The 13883-nt window shown below is 45.3% G+C and overlaps 1 protein-coding gene across 1 annotated transcript in view; it reads right to left on the bottom strand.

The window, feature by feature from the left end:
* KAT2B (lysine acetyltransferase 2B) overlaps positions 1 to 13480 on the bottom strand; it is a 95221-nt gene extending 81741 nt beyond the window's left edge. The window contains exons 1-3 of the mRNA XM_044678887.1: positions 13349 to 13480; positions 11675 to 11833; positions 11245 to 11371 (exon numbers count right to left, since the gene is read on the bottom strand). Of these exons, the coding sequence (XP_044534822.1) occupies positions 11245 to 11371; positions 11675 to 11833; positions 13349 to 13480 (418 nt within the window). The remainder of the gene's footprint in view (positions 1 to 11244; positions 11372 to 11674; positions 11834 to 13348) is intronic.
* Between the last annotated feature and the right edge of the window lie 403 nt (positions 13481 to 13883).

The following is a 13883-nucleotide window of genomic DNA, read 5'->3' on the forward strand; positions in this document are numbered from 1 at the left end:
CTGGAACAGTCTGAGCACACGCCCCTTGCCTGTGGATACTCAAAAGCCTGCTGCCAACTGGCCCCGGAGAACCAACCTCAAACTCTGTGAGTCAACATCACTGCTGACTAACCCTGGTTTTCTCTGCAAACACTAAGGGTCTTGGGAAGTCAAAGGCCTTCCCTTCACACCTCCCCTCCCCCTGGGGTAAATTACATCTACCAAAGCTAATGATAACAGCAGCACTTAGAGGGAGAGCACTTCCAGGCAGGGAGGAAAGCATTAATTATTATTCTCATTTGTTGTTTTACAGATAAGAAAACTGGGGGAAGAGAAGGAAATAAGGGTCTACTCTATGCCAGGTATCTTACTTCATCTTCATGCCAGTCCTATAAAGTAGGTGCTATTAATATCCCCATTTTAAAGCTGGGAAAACTGAGGAAGGCTGGGTGAGGTGATTTGCCTAGGGCCACAGAGCTAGTGAGAGTCTGAGGCTAAATTTGAACTGAGGTCTTTCTGATTCCAGGCTCAGCACTCTACCCATTCTGCCACCCATTGGGAGTGTCCTAAACTTTGCCCTGAGCAAACCACATGGGGTACAGGTGTCAGTTCTTGGCATGTTTCAGGTAAGGGATTTAAGGAAAGGTACACAGAGAAAAGAACAACCTGGGTGACAAGAGAATGGGCTAATTTGGGCAAGTCACCTCCAATGTTTTGAGTTCTTCTCCATAAATAACAATAATCTCATTTACAAAGCACTTTGGGGCTTGCATTTCATTTTACAAGCATCTCATCTGCCCCTCACAACAGCCCTGTAAAACAAGTCCTGTTCTCATCCTCATTTAACAAATGAATAAACCGAGGCACCGACGACAGGTTAAATGACTTTTGTAGGATCACACGGCTAGTTAAGTGTCTGATGGAGCTTTGAATTCAAGTCTACCAGACTCCCAAGGTCAGTACCCCATGAACTACAGCCCTCTGCCTATGTGATGGATGTTTACCCTAAAGAAGGGAGGGGGGGAAGAGGCAATCACAGAGACATTTTCAAATATTTGCAGGGCTCTCCTGTGGAAGAAGGATCACACTTTCTGCTTAGCCCCAGAGGACAAACTAGAGGCAGGGGCAGTTTCAGGGAGGAAGACCCAAGGCAAAGCTTATTCAGTGCCTCAGAATGATCTCTAGGCTCTGCCTAACTGAGGGCTGCTTCAGGAAGTGATGGGTTACGCCCAACTGGTGAGCTGCAAGTAATGGCTGGATGAACAGCTACCAGCGGGGACGGTGGTAGAAGGAATTCTCCATCAGTTACAAGTTTGGACAGAATGGCCACTGAGCTCCTCTTGACTTGAATTCTGGGAACTACTGCCACACGGGCCATGCCCACCGCTGGCCTCCCAACCTTCCCCCACTTTGCCCCCCATCAAGCAAATGAGTCTGAGAAATCTGTCGTCTCTGTTGGCCTCAGCCCCTCGACAGTAAAGAAAAGGAAACCCCTTTTTTTATTTGCTTTCAGTTTCTCCAAGAAGCCCGCTCAGCTGTTTTATGCTATGTCAGACTTGGAAACACCCATGGTGTTAAGAGACAGCGATCTGCCAAGATGGCACTGCCAAGAATCCCAGGGCAGCTGTTACCTTGAGAGAAACGGGAAATGCACAGACACCTTGGCCCCGGGACCCTCTCCAGCCACCAGCTTCATTCATCATTTGAGACATCCTTGCCCTGGAGTTCAGAAAACTCGGACAATGCCACGTGTGTATCTGAGTGTGTATCTGCGATAAATCAAGAGAACCTGGTGACACGCGTGTGCCTGGAATACCGTGCACGCTGGCTTTCCAGAGCTTAGCACACAGCCTGGCACAGTTACTGTGGTGGTTGTCGGTCATGGCTGACTCTTTGGGACCCCATTTGGGGTTTTCTTGGCAAAGATACAGGAGCGGTCTTCCATTTCCTTCCTCAACTCATTCTACAGAGGAGGAAACTGAGGCAAATAGAGTTAAGGGATTTGACCAGTAGTAGGTTCCCGAGGCTGGATTTGAATTCAGGTATTCCTGTCTCCAGGCCTGGCGCTCTATGCACTATGCCACCTAGCTGCCCCTTGGCACATAACAGGCACTTAACTGTTTATTGATTGATTTCTGCTGGTAAATGGGCTACATTTCTAGATATTGTCACGTAGTAAGGCTTTGTTTTTCAGATTCTAAGTTCCTTGGGATCTGAAAGGGAGGGCTAGAAGTAAGGATGCCAGTGAAGATGCCACTAACTTACCGAAGGCTTGCAGGGCACCTCTGTGCCTGATATTCAGACTCCAGCACCTTTAACATGGTTTCACTTCCCAAGGCTGGAAATCTTAAATGAAGGGGGAAAACAGAGCCCTCCCCACCCTTTCCCACTACCCCAGGGCACCAGGAACCCAAGTCAGGCATACAGATGAGATGGGATCTTCTGAAGCAGCTTACAAATCGCTGTCCATTTTATAGGAAACACACATCAGCCTGGCCCTTGGTGGTCACTCACCCATTCACCCGTAGCGAGTAGCAAAGGATTAGGTGAACAGAAAATAATGTGGCTTTCCTATAGCTAACTCTCTACCCACGTGGCACCTTTGCAGTGCTTGTGGTGGGACTGGATCACCTCCCTTGGCTGCATTAAGCCAAGATGAATTGGCTTTTAGTCCTAATACCTCTCATTGCTAGTGTCCACCCAATGTTATGTTGCTCCTGTTGCTCTGCACTGCCCCGTGCCCCATGCCCATAGTGAAGCAGAAGCTCCTGGTGAACAGGGAGAGTTTTGTTTTTCCTATTGACAATGCCAAGTACAATGCCTGGCACAAATATTCTCAGAGTTCTATGAAGCCTTAATAAATGCATCTGACCATCCAGATGGATGGATAGATGGGTAGATGGACGGACAGATAGATGGATGGATCGATGGATGAAAAGACCAGATCTCCATGCGTGCCATGTGCTATGTGTGGATTATCCCCATTATTGGGGAGTGGGGGCATTATGGAGGGAGGCCTACTGGGATGGCAGGAGGAGTTAAGCAAAAGCAATGAGTACAATCAAAGCTCGGAGAAATCCTTTAGTCCAAGATTTTTAACCTGCAGTCTAGAAACTTCGTTTTTTTAGCGTTTTCTAACAATTTTCTAGTAATTTCTAACAAATTTCATAATTGGATTCTTTTGTTATCCAATATACTGAATTTAAAATGTATTTATTTAATTTAAAAATATTATTCTGGGGAACCAGCTAGATGGCTCAGTGGAATGAGAGCCAGGCCCAGAGATGGGAAGACCTAGGTTCAAATCTGGCCTTGGACACTTCCTAGCTGTGTGACCCTGGGCAAGTCACTTAACCACCATCACATAGCCCTTACCACTCCTCTGCCTTAGAACCAATACACAGTATTGATTCTAAGACAGAAGGTGAGGGGGTTAAAAAACAAGCAAATAAAAATATTATTCTGAGGTGCTCGTGGTTATCATCAGATTGCCAAAAGGGACCAAGACCTACAAATGGTTGAGAACTGCTCTAGTCCCACCCAGATGAGTCCTTAAAGCTTATTTCAGTTTGGTAGCACTCAGCTGTGACACGTGGAGACAGAGGTGGCCTTGGAGCCAGCAAGAAGTGGGTTCAGGTCCTGCCTCTGCCCCATACTGGCTCTGGGACCTTCAGACACTCATGACCTCTCAAGTGCACTTGGCAAATCTCTAATAATCCAGAGCATTTATAGAGCACTTTATGGCGCCACACGGCTCTTTAGAGGATCATTCATAAGGCACTTGAAGGTTTGCATGGGTTCTGTTTCCTTTGTTCCTCCCAACAACCCAGTGAAGGAGATGCTATTGTTATCTCCATTTCACAGATGATCAAACTAAGGCTGAGGTTAAATAATGCGCCCAGGATCACACTGCTCAGTGTCTGAGAGACAATTTGGGTCTTCCTGATATAAGTCCAGAACCCTGTCTGATATGCTGTCTGGAAAGACGCTAAGTTCTAGTGAAGGCACCGCCGTGCATCGGTAGAAAATGTTCCCCCATCCTGGAGGTAGCCGTGCCAGTGAAATCCCAGCCCGGAGCCAGAGCGTTCAAATGCACTGACGGACATGATTTTCCAAGACTTACTTTTGAAGTTTGGAAAAAAGCTAATAGATATCATGGATTGCCTTTCTACAATGCTAAGCCAAGAACCAGGCATCCGTGTGCCCAGAGGAGGTTAAACAGAGACATGAGTCAGGCTCGGTGGTACTCGCCCATCATCCCTGTCACCCGGGAGGCTGAAGGCTGGCAGAACCCTGGAGCTCTCTGGAGGAGCAGCAGCGGGCGAAGGCAAGGTCGGGCGTCCTGGCTACGGTTAGCATTAACATGGTGAACCATTAGAATAGAGGAGAGACCAGAACCTGTGCCACACAGGGCACATGAGGGGCTGGCCTGAAAACAATAGGGAGACCAAGTCTTTAAGGAGAAAAGAAATCGAAAAGGTCTGAAAGGGCTGAGTCCCTTTTGCTTGGCAAAACAGGTACTGTATATTTATAGACAGTAAAACGAGATTAGCTCTACTGTGGCATCTCTTGTTTCTGCCTTTAGACAAAGACATTCAGAAAAGGCTTAAAGCAGCTGCCATTCCACACAATCCAACATTAAACAATTATTTTAGTACTTCCTGCCCTATGTGCCAGGCAGAACCTTCTCTCTCTCTCCTCTCCTCTCTCTTTCTCTCTCTCTCTCTCTCTCTCTCTCTCTCTCTCTCTCTCTCTCTCTTCCTCCATCCCCCTACCACCTCCTCAATTCTATTGTTTCTCTGCCTCTGCCCTTCTCTCTCCCTCTTCTTCCTCGCCTCCCTCTGCCCCTTCTCTGCCTCCCCACTCTCTCCCCATTCTGTTTCTCTCTATCTGTCCTTCCTCTCTCCCCCCAACTCTCTTTCATTCTCTTTTGCTCTCTAATCTGATTTCTTGCATGGTGCCCTCAAAAAGGTTTTCATCACAAGAAACCCCTGGACAGATTCATGAGGTCCATGAGCTTGGACGGGGAAAAAATTACATTTTTATTTCAATAACTTGTTTCCCCTCTTATTAATTAATATTAATACTCTGTCACAGAGTCCATGAGCTCTTCACCATATACCAAACAGGGCCCAGGATACAAAAAAGGTTAAGAGCCCACACTCCAAAATTGTTTTCCTTTAATATTAAACAGGGAAATGTGGTTAGCCTTACCCCTTTTTTGCCTTGGAATCCATACTTAGTAACAATTCCAAGATAGAAAGGAAGGATTTTAAAAAGAATTTAAAGGACCTACTATATTAGCACAGTGGAAAGAGTGTCATGCCTGGAGTAGGGAGGACCTACATTCAAATCTTGCCTCAGTTATTTCCTAGCTGTGTGACCCTGGGCTGGCCACTTGACCCCAATTGCCTAGTCCCAGAATTGATACTAAGACAGCAGAAGATATAGGTTATTTTTTTTTTAACTTTTTTGGTGGGGAGAGGGGTCCTCACATAAAAACATCCACATACAATGTGTAGATGAGTAAATACAAAGTATAGACAAATAAAACAAGTTAATTTCAAGCCAGGCAGCGCATAAAGACATCGTCTATACATCATCCATTCTAAGCCAGGGTTTTTATCAACAGAAAAACTGGGGAGAAAGAAAGAAGGAAGAGACGATCAGAGGTGTTCGCATCAGGTTCCCTTGACAAATGCTGGGGCAAGCCAAATTCTAATGAACCAATAACAAAACTGATAGCAGACAAATGGATTTGGAGCAGCAGAACCTGGGTTGAAATCTCAGCTCTCGCACTGACTCCCTATCTGTATGATCTTGGAGAACTCACCAGCCTCTGGGTTTCCTTAGTACCAATATATCAGTTTCCTTATTTGTAAAATGATGGGGTTGGATCAGATGACATCTAGCTCTCAAACTATGTTCATACGACCCACGGTCTCATAACACAAATTCCTTCCCAGGATGGGAACACTCCGTTTTTTTCTGCAGTTACTAATGGTCCCACAGCTGCCAAGTAGAACAAGCTTGTTAAAATATCTATCAAACAATCAAACATAACGTGAATTGATCCAACCATTCTGGATGGCAATTTGGAACTATGCTCAAAGGGCTTTAAAAGACTATCTGCCTTTTGATCCAGCCATACAACTGCTGGGTTTATACCTCAAAGAGATAATAAGGAAAAAGATTTGTACAAAAATATTTATATTTGCGCTCTTTGTGGTGGCAAAAAATTGGGAAATGACTAAACAAACTGTGATATCTGTTAGTGATGGAATATTATTGTGCTCAAAGGAATAAAGAACTGGAGGAATTCCATGTGAACTGAAATGACCTCCAGGAATTGATGCAGAGTGAAAGGAGCAGAGCCAGAAGAACATTGTGCACAGAGACAGATACACTGTGGTACAATCAAACATAAGGGACTACTAGCAGCAATGCAAGGATCCAGAGCAAGGCTGAGGAAATTATGAGAAAGAAAAGTAGCCACATTCAGAGGAAGAACTGTGGAAGGAGAAACACAGAAGAAAAACAACTGCTTGAACACATGGGTCGATGGGGATATGATTGGGGATGTAGACACTAAATGATAACTCTAATCCAACTATCAATAATATGGAATCAGGTCTTGATCAATGATACATGTAAAACCAAGTGGAATTGTGCGTTGGCTAAGGGGGGGGGGGAATTCGGGAGAGGGAAAGAACATGAAATATGTAACTTTGAGAAAATATCCAAAATAAAAATAAAAATATAATTAAAAAGTAAAAAAATAAAATCCTTCCCATCAAAACAAACAAATAAATAAATGAATGAACAAATAAGTGAATGAATGGCGGGTAGACAAGTAAATAAATGAATAAGTGAGTGAATATGTGAGTAAATAAATAGGTGAATGGGTAGTTAACAAGTAAATGAGTTGACAGATAAATAAACAAATGAATGAATAAGTAAATTAATAAATAAATGAAATATCTGCCAAGAGGGCAACTATATGACTCAGGGGATAGAGCCAGGTCTGGAGACTGAAGGTCCTGGGTTCAAATCCAGCCTCAGACACTTCCTAGCTATGTGACCCTGAGCAAGTCCCTTAACCCTCATTACCTAGCCCTTACTGCTCTTCTCCCTTGGAACCAATACTCAGGAAGGTAAGGGCTTAAATAAAAAAACTTTTCATGTCTACCAAGACTAGGAATCACAGTATTTCATGATTAAGGGTCATCTGAGGGCTATGAGGGAACAAGGCCTGGAGAGAATGAGCAAATTGCCCCAAGTCTTACGGCAAGCTGGGCACCGAGATGCATCAAATAGGCTTTAGGGCAGCCGATGGAGCCCAGGACGCCCGACTTCCAGCCGAGGGCTCTTTCCTCTGCTCCGTGTAACGTCCTCACAGGCTTCCTGACTCAGACGGGTCGAGGATCACGTGGAGAGCGAGATGCGAGAGAGAAGGAGCACAGAGACCGCAGAAGCAGCCCCGATCTCTCACTTGCATCACATCAGAGCAAGAACACGGAGGCAGGTAGCAGCGGAGACCCAACCATGGCTCCGATGATTATCATCACTTGACATCAAGCCCCAGGGACGGCTTTGCTCTGACAAGTACAGGAAATGGAGAGGGTGACAAAGCACAAAGCACGAGGGATTCCTGACAAGACAGGCAACAGCCCCAGGTGGCAGGGAGCTCGGGCTGATGCTCGTCTCGAGCCTGACTTAGGATGGAAAATCCTTCCATTACTTGAACAAATCCAGACGGATGAGGAGGAGCCACGATCCAGCTTCTCCTTCCAGGTGTTCCATTTCAGGATGCTGCCCGGATCAGCCATCTCTTCATTTTCCACCTGGCTGTGCCACTGTGCTTCCTTACCTGCCCCTTCTCATCTTTTTTTCTTTAAATCCTTACTTTCTGTCTTAGAATGGATATTAAACATCAGTTCTAAGGCAGAAAAGCGGTAAGGGCTAGGCAATGGTGGTTAAGTGACTTAACCAGGGTCACACAGCTAGAAAGTGTATAGGAGGTCACATTTGAACCCAGGACTTCCCATCTCTTAAGCCTGGCTCTCTATCCACTGAGCCCCCTAGCAAGCTGCCCCTTCCTCTTCTTTTTATGGGCCATCTTCCTTTTTTAAAGGATGAGTTTCTTGAAGGCAGAGACTGTCTTCTGCCTTTCACTGTATCCTTAGAGCTTGGCTCAGTGCCTTGCACACAGCAAGCAAATAATAAGTGTTTGCTAAAGGTTTCTTGCTTGCTGGACAGCCAAAAAAAGATCTAGGAATCTGCACGAGTAATTTATAATGTCTATCTAGCCCCCTCGCAATTCTACTTTGCGGACGCCACAAACACCAACTGCCACAAAGATCGTTAGTTCTGTCACCCCAAAGCCAGTGAAAACACGCAGACTGAGACGAAGAGCGTCGGGCCCCACGGAGACTTCGCTCAAGGTCACGTCCAGGAACGTCTGATGCTGTTAAAGATGTCCGGGGTCCGAGCAGGATTCACACACGTTACTTTCTCCATCATGAGGCAGGACTGGCCAAAGGAGAGCATGAAGAGTAGGTTCTCAGGGCATGACTGCCCATGGTCCAACCACCGTACTCCATCGCTTATATGGAAAAATAGAGAATGCCAAATCTGGGCCTTTTTTTCCCCTTTTTCTTTTATATAAATCATGGAATATTTATTCATGTTTTTGCACAAGTTTTCTTTGTTTTGGTGGTTCAGTCTCTTCAGTCATGTTCAACTCTGTGGCCTTATTTGGGGTTTTCTTCACAGAGATCCTGGAGTGATTTCTGGAAAATGCCATTTCCTTCTCCAGCTCGTTTCACAAAGGAGGAAACTGAGGCCAACAGGGTGAAGTGACTTGCCCAGGGTCATACGGTTTAGTAAGTGTCTGAGGCCAGATGTGAGCTCAGGTCTTCCTGATTCCAGGAAGATAATACAAAATAAAACCTAATGAAAAGTATGAGGAGTAATGAAGAGGAATAAATATTATTTGCACTTAAGCATCTTTGATGCAAATTCCAGGATTTAGGGCCAGAAGGGATCTCTAAGAGCATGTGATCTGGGATCCACAGGCCCTGGTGAGGATTTTGTGGATAGATTTCAGGGAGAATGTGAATGCAGAAAGTGGAAAGGAGAGTAGGGGGGAAGGAATTCCATCTTGACTTTCACCAACCTTAAATTTCCTTTTGGAGCCTCTATATTTTATCTGATGCATTTAAAAGCATAATCCTGCTCCAATACGAGCCTCTCAGTTTGGAGAAATGAAAGCGAAAGCCAGCCAGGAGAAGTGCCTGGCACAGACGCCCCCCTCCAAACCCTCCAGCAAGGGGACCACAAACCCACAATAAGGCAAACAGAACTGAAAGTCAGACCCTTTTTCTCCCCCCACTTTAGGGCACAATTTCTCACAGCTAGAGAAGAAAAAGGGGAGAGTCAGCCTCTAACAAAGCAGGCTACACCCAGCACTTCGGGCTTTGCTATTTAGTCCGGAGGGGCCAGAGGTTGGCTTGGAGAACAGAACCTGCCCCCGGAGGAGGGCTGATCTGCCCATAGCCAAGGCTAGTTCTTATGGACCAACAGTATGTGTAAACCCCATATCCGAGACAACACCGGCCTGTATTTGCAGAGCGCCTGAGCTGGAAGCCCCTCTTCCGGACCCTGGCAGTTTGTCTTGGGAGTGATCCAAAATTGTATTCAATCAAGAGCAATCTTAGAAAAGGTTAATTGACTTAGAACATGGCACGGCTGTAACCTGTAACCTGTCGGATGTTTCTTTTAGCCCTGGCTTTCTGTGTTGCCGTGGGTAAGTCCCCCATCCTCTCCTGGAGCCCTGGGCAACTGGAGAAGATTTTAAGTTCAAATTGAGGCGTGCTAACCAATCTGCAAGGGTGGCGAGAGTTTCCGCATGAGGAACCAGCTACGCTCATTTTCTAACAGGTCGAGATCCTCTTCCAAAAAATCTCTTATTTATTTTATGACATTAATTACCTTAAAAGTTTACATATTTCCTCGCCCAGAAACACTACTGCTCTAGCATACTCCCCAGATAATGCTCCCAGGAGGTCTTATTTTCCTGCGAGTCTCGAGATGGCCTTTGGCCAAATGCAATAAAATGATAACCCGACTTCACTGAATAGCAAACATTTTATAGACGAGGAGAGGCTACTCAGTGCCAGGAAAAAAGGAAAGTGAAAGCTCACGGAGCAATCCTGGGAGGGAGGTGGTGGTTGCTACTGAATGGAAATGGCCAAATACCTCAATGAGAATTATAGAGCTAATATAATACATCCTTGAAGGACAGACAGGAAATGCAAACATTCCTATCAACTTATCTTAAAGAGTGAAGTTCTGGGAAAAGGAAAGAGGAGAAAAAAGGGCACAAAACCTTTTTGATTTGGAATGAGAGCAGGCAAGCAATTTTTCCAATGACCTCCTTGTCTACTTAAGAAAAAGAAGAATTCCAAATGATTTTTCCTCTTTGCACCTAATGCCGATCCCAATAAATAAGGCAGTTATTGCTACTTTTTTAAACATCTCATTAGGACAATGTTTAATTAACTTTCCTCTGAGACCTTGGACAAGTCCCTTCACCCCAACTGCCCAGTCTTTACTCTTCTGCTGCCTTGGAACCCATACTTTGATTCTGAGACTAAAGGTAAGGGTTTAAAAAAAAATAAAAATAAACCGAGATATTACAGACAACCACCCAAAATAGGTTTGAGTCCTGTCTTGGACACTAGGCGAATCATTTAACTTTGCTACGCCTCAGCTTCTTCATTTGCAAAATAGTCATGACACACCAACTGTGGAGAGGGTCAGAGAGGACAACAAATGTGATAAATATCATTAGTGCCACCAGAGATCAAAGGAAAGGAGAAAACATCACAGGGAAGGAGCCCAAGGAAAAAAAAACCTGAAGCAATAATAACAATAATTAGACGAGGGAATTACAGAGGGTGGCTTCGGTCTTGGAGGCAGAAGCCAGTGTCTCATCTCATCCGACAAGTTCTCTGATGTCAGAGAGCTCCGAAGGCTGGAGCCGCTCTAATAAGGGAGCCGAAGAAAAGAAGAGCGAAGACGGGGCAGTGAGGGCTCCCCCACGGACCTCTCCGATCCGACGGTCAAGCGTGGGGGAGCTGCGCTTCCGTCCGGTTTGACGCAGAGTCAGATCAGAACACGTCCGGCGGTCAAACAGAAGCCAGGGCGTCCCTCTGCGATCGGGGGGGGCGGCGGGGGAGACTTTGGGGGTCCGATGCTTACCGAGAGCGTGGCTACAGCTACGGCAGGACTCGGTGAGGTTGACGATGATCTGTTGCAGGTCTGCCCGGGGAGGGGTGGGCGGGGGGTTGGGGTTTTTCCAGCCATTACATTTACAAGATTCCTCAGCCTGAAAATTTAAAAAGAGAGAGAGAGAAAGTTAATGTAATGGACTGTAATACGGGCTGGTCGCTTTGCGTAAGATAATACAGAGGAGGTCTACGGCAGAGGACTACAGACACACCAGACTTTGCATTTTCTAGGAATGCCCAGAAGCATCATCCCAGAACCGGTGGGCAACGTGAGAGGGGGTTGTGGGGGGGGCCTTCACCCCTCACTGATTCTGAGGATCTTTAGCGGATCAGCACAAGCCAGCTCGAAGGCTGGTGCCCAACAGCGTCAGCCCTTTGCTGCTGCTGACCCGGCTCTAGGCACACAGGAGGCGCGGGATTCCAGAGGCATCTGCTATAATGTTTCGTGGTGTTTTCAGACCCTCGCCGTAGCCTGCTCTGCACGGCTTGGCAGGGCCTCGAAGGCAGGCCCCAAAGAGCCCCATCTGTTCTTTGGGGCCATCATCCACCCAGATCCTGCCCTGCTGACAGGAAGAAAAAGGGAACAATAGAAAGCAGGCTTGTCAGAAGAGGCAACTGAGGACACAAGAGTGAAATAAGGAGCATAGCAGGGAGGTCTCCTTCAGGGTATTTTTTTATTACTTTGTATTTTATTTTTTACTTTTTTATTTATATTATTTTAGGGTAGCAAATGGGGCCACACTCCTGGGGCATTTCATCATTCATCAGTTTGTGAAATGCTTCAATATCTCCTTATTTTAGAGTAACACAAGATCAGGCATCAGAGATCCTGAGCTGAAAGGCTCTTCAGAAGTCATCTACTCAGGGGGGCAGCTGGGTAACTCAGTGGATCGAGAGCTAAGCCTAGAGACGGAGGTCCTGGGTTCAAATCTGGCCTCAGACACTTCCCAGCCATGTGACCCTGGGCAAGTCACTTGACCCCCATTGCCTAGCCCTTACCACTCTTTTGCCTTGGAACCAATACACAGTATTGATTCCAAGATGGAAGCTAAGGGTTTAAAAAAAAAAAGTTATCTACTCCAACCCTCTCCATTCTACAGATGAGGAAACAGGCTCAAAGATATTAAAATAATTTGCCCACAGTCACACAAGCAGGGAGTGTCAGAGGCAGGCCTTGAACTCTGGTCTTAAGAGCAGTAATCTATTCTGGGATGTTAAGCACTCCTATCATGCTTGGTCTGGGAGATAAGCGGGTTTTGACACCCAAAGTTTATCCCATTTTTAAGCAGCAAAACTTTTTTTTAAAAGTTAACTGTCAGGTATCTTTCCAAAATGTACTATAGATATTCTCGCCCTCTTAAGGTGACTATTTACTAAAAATAAATTGACCTCTTGATGATTCGAGGTCAGCAGTATGATCAACTATTACACTATGTAGCTTGTCAAACATTTATTTGATAAACATCTATTAAGTATTTACTTTATGCAAAGACTGAGTTTGGTGCAGAGAGCCAGGATGTCAACATTTAAATAAAGCAGATCTTTCTCCCCACCAGGACCTTGATGAAGCTTCCAGTCCAGTGCCTTTAAAGTATTGTCTTCCAGGGCACTGGAGAGTATAGGACAGATTGTCTTCTACCAAATCACTGTCCTTTTACAGAGATGGTATCTGCTCAGACTTTCAGCTATCGCTTCTCTAGGAGTCATCAATGGCCCTGCTTCTAACAGTCCTTTTTAAATTTCTTGCAGGGGAAAAAATTTTTTTAACTTTCAAACTCTAAAAAAAATAAAATAAATTAACTTTATGATGATGACCAGTAAATAGGAATAATTTAAATTTTATTTGTCCTTATCCTCTTATATTTATTCTGTATGTAGGTTATCTTCCCTACTAAAAGTTATGGTCCTTCCTCTATTACATTCCTGAAATTGGTATCCCTAAGAGCCATGATAGTGAACCTATGGCACACATGTGCAGGAGCCCTCTCTATGGGCATGCCTGCAATCTCTGCCAGAGAGACTTGGGGTGGAGCTGTTCCCCTCCCCATCTCCATGTTCCTGAGGACACTCCTCACTTCATCCACCGCTCTGCTCAGCAGCCCAATGGGAGCACTTCTTATCTCTCCTGTCCCGGGTAAGATTGAGGGGCTGGGGAGAGGCACATGAGGTGGGGACGGGATCAGCATTGTCTCTAAAAGGTTCACCATCACTGCTCTAGAGCCTTAGCACAATGTCTGACACACACTTAATAATGACTTGTTGACTGATTTATTTAAATCTAAAAATTTTAACCAGGTTCCTAAAAGTCCATCCTACAGAGGAGAATGTATCTGCTTTAGTGAATGGGAGTAAAAGGGCCCTAAATAGTTGCTCAGGGGAATTTTTCCCACCTACTTCTCAGCTCTCATCTTTTTTTCCTGATTCTAAAATAAACAAATAACAATAAGTAAAGTATTACTGCCTTTGCTTGGTAGATAGACTGATGGATATATACTGATAGAAATGAACAGATATGTAGATCTACAGAGATAGAAAGAGATGAGAGAGAGAGAGAGAGAGAGAGAGAGAGAGAGAGAGAGAGAGAGAGAGAGAGAGAGAGAGAGAGAGAGA

The sequence above is a fragment of the Gracilinanus agilis genome, chromosome 5 (assembly GCF_016433145.1).
Source record: "Gracilinanus agilis isolate LMUSP501 chromosome 5, AgileGrace, whole genome shotgun sequence".
NCBI classification, from domain to species: domain Eukaryota; kingdom Metazoa; phylum Chordata; class Mammalia; order Didelphimorphia; family Didelphidae; genus Gracilinanus; species Gracilinanus agilis.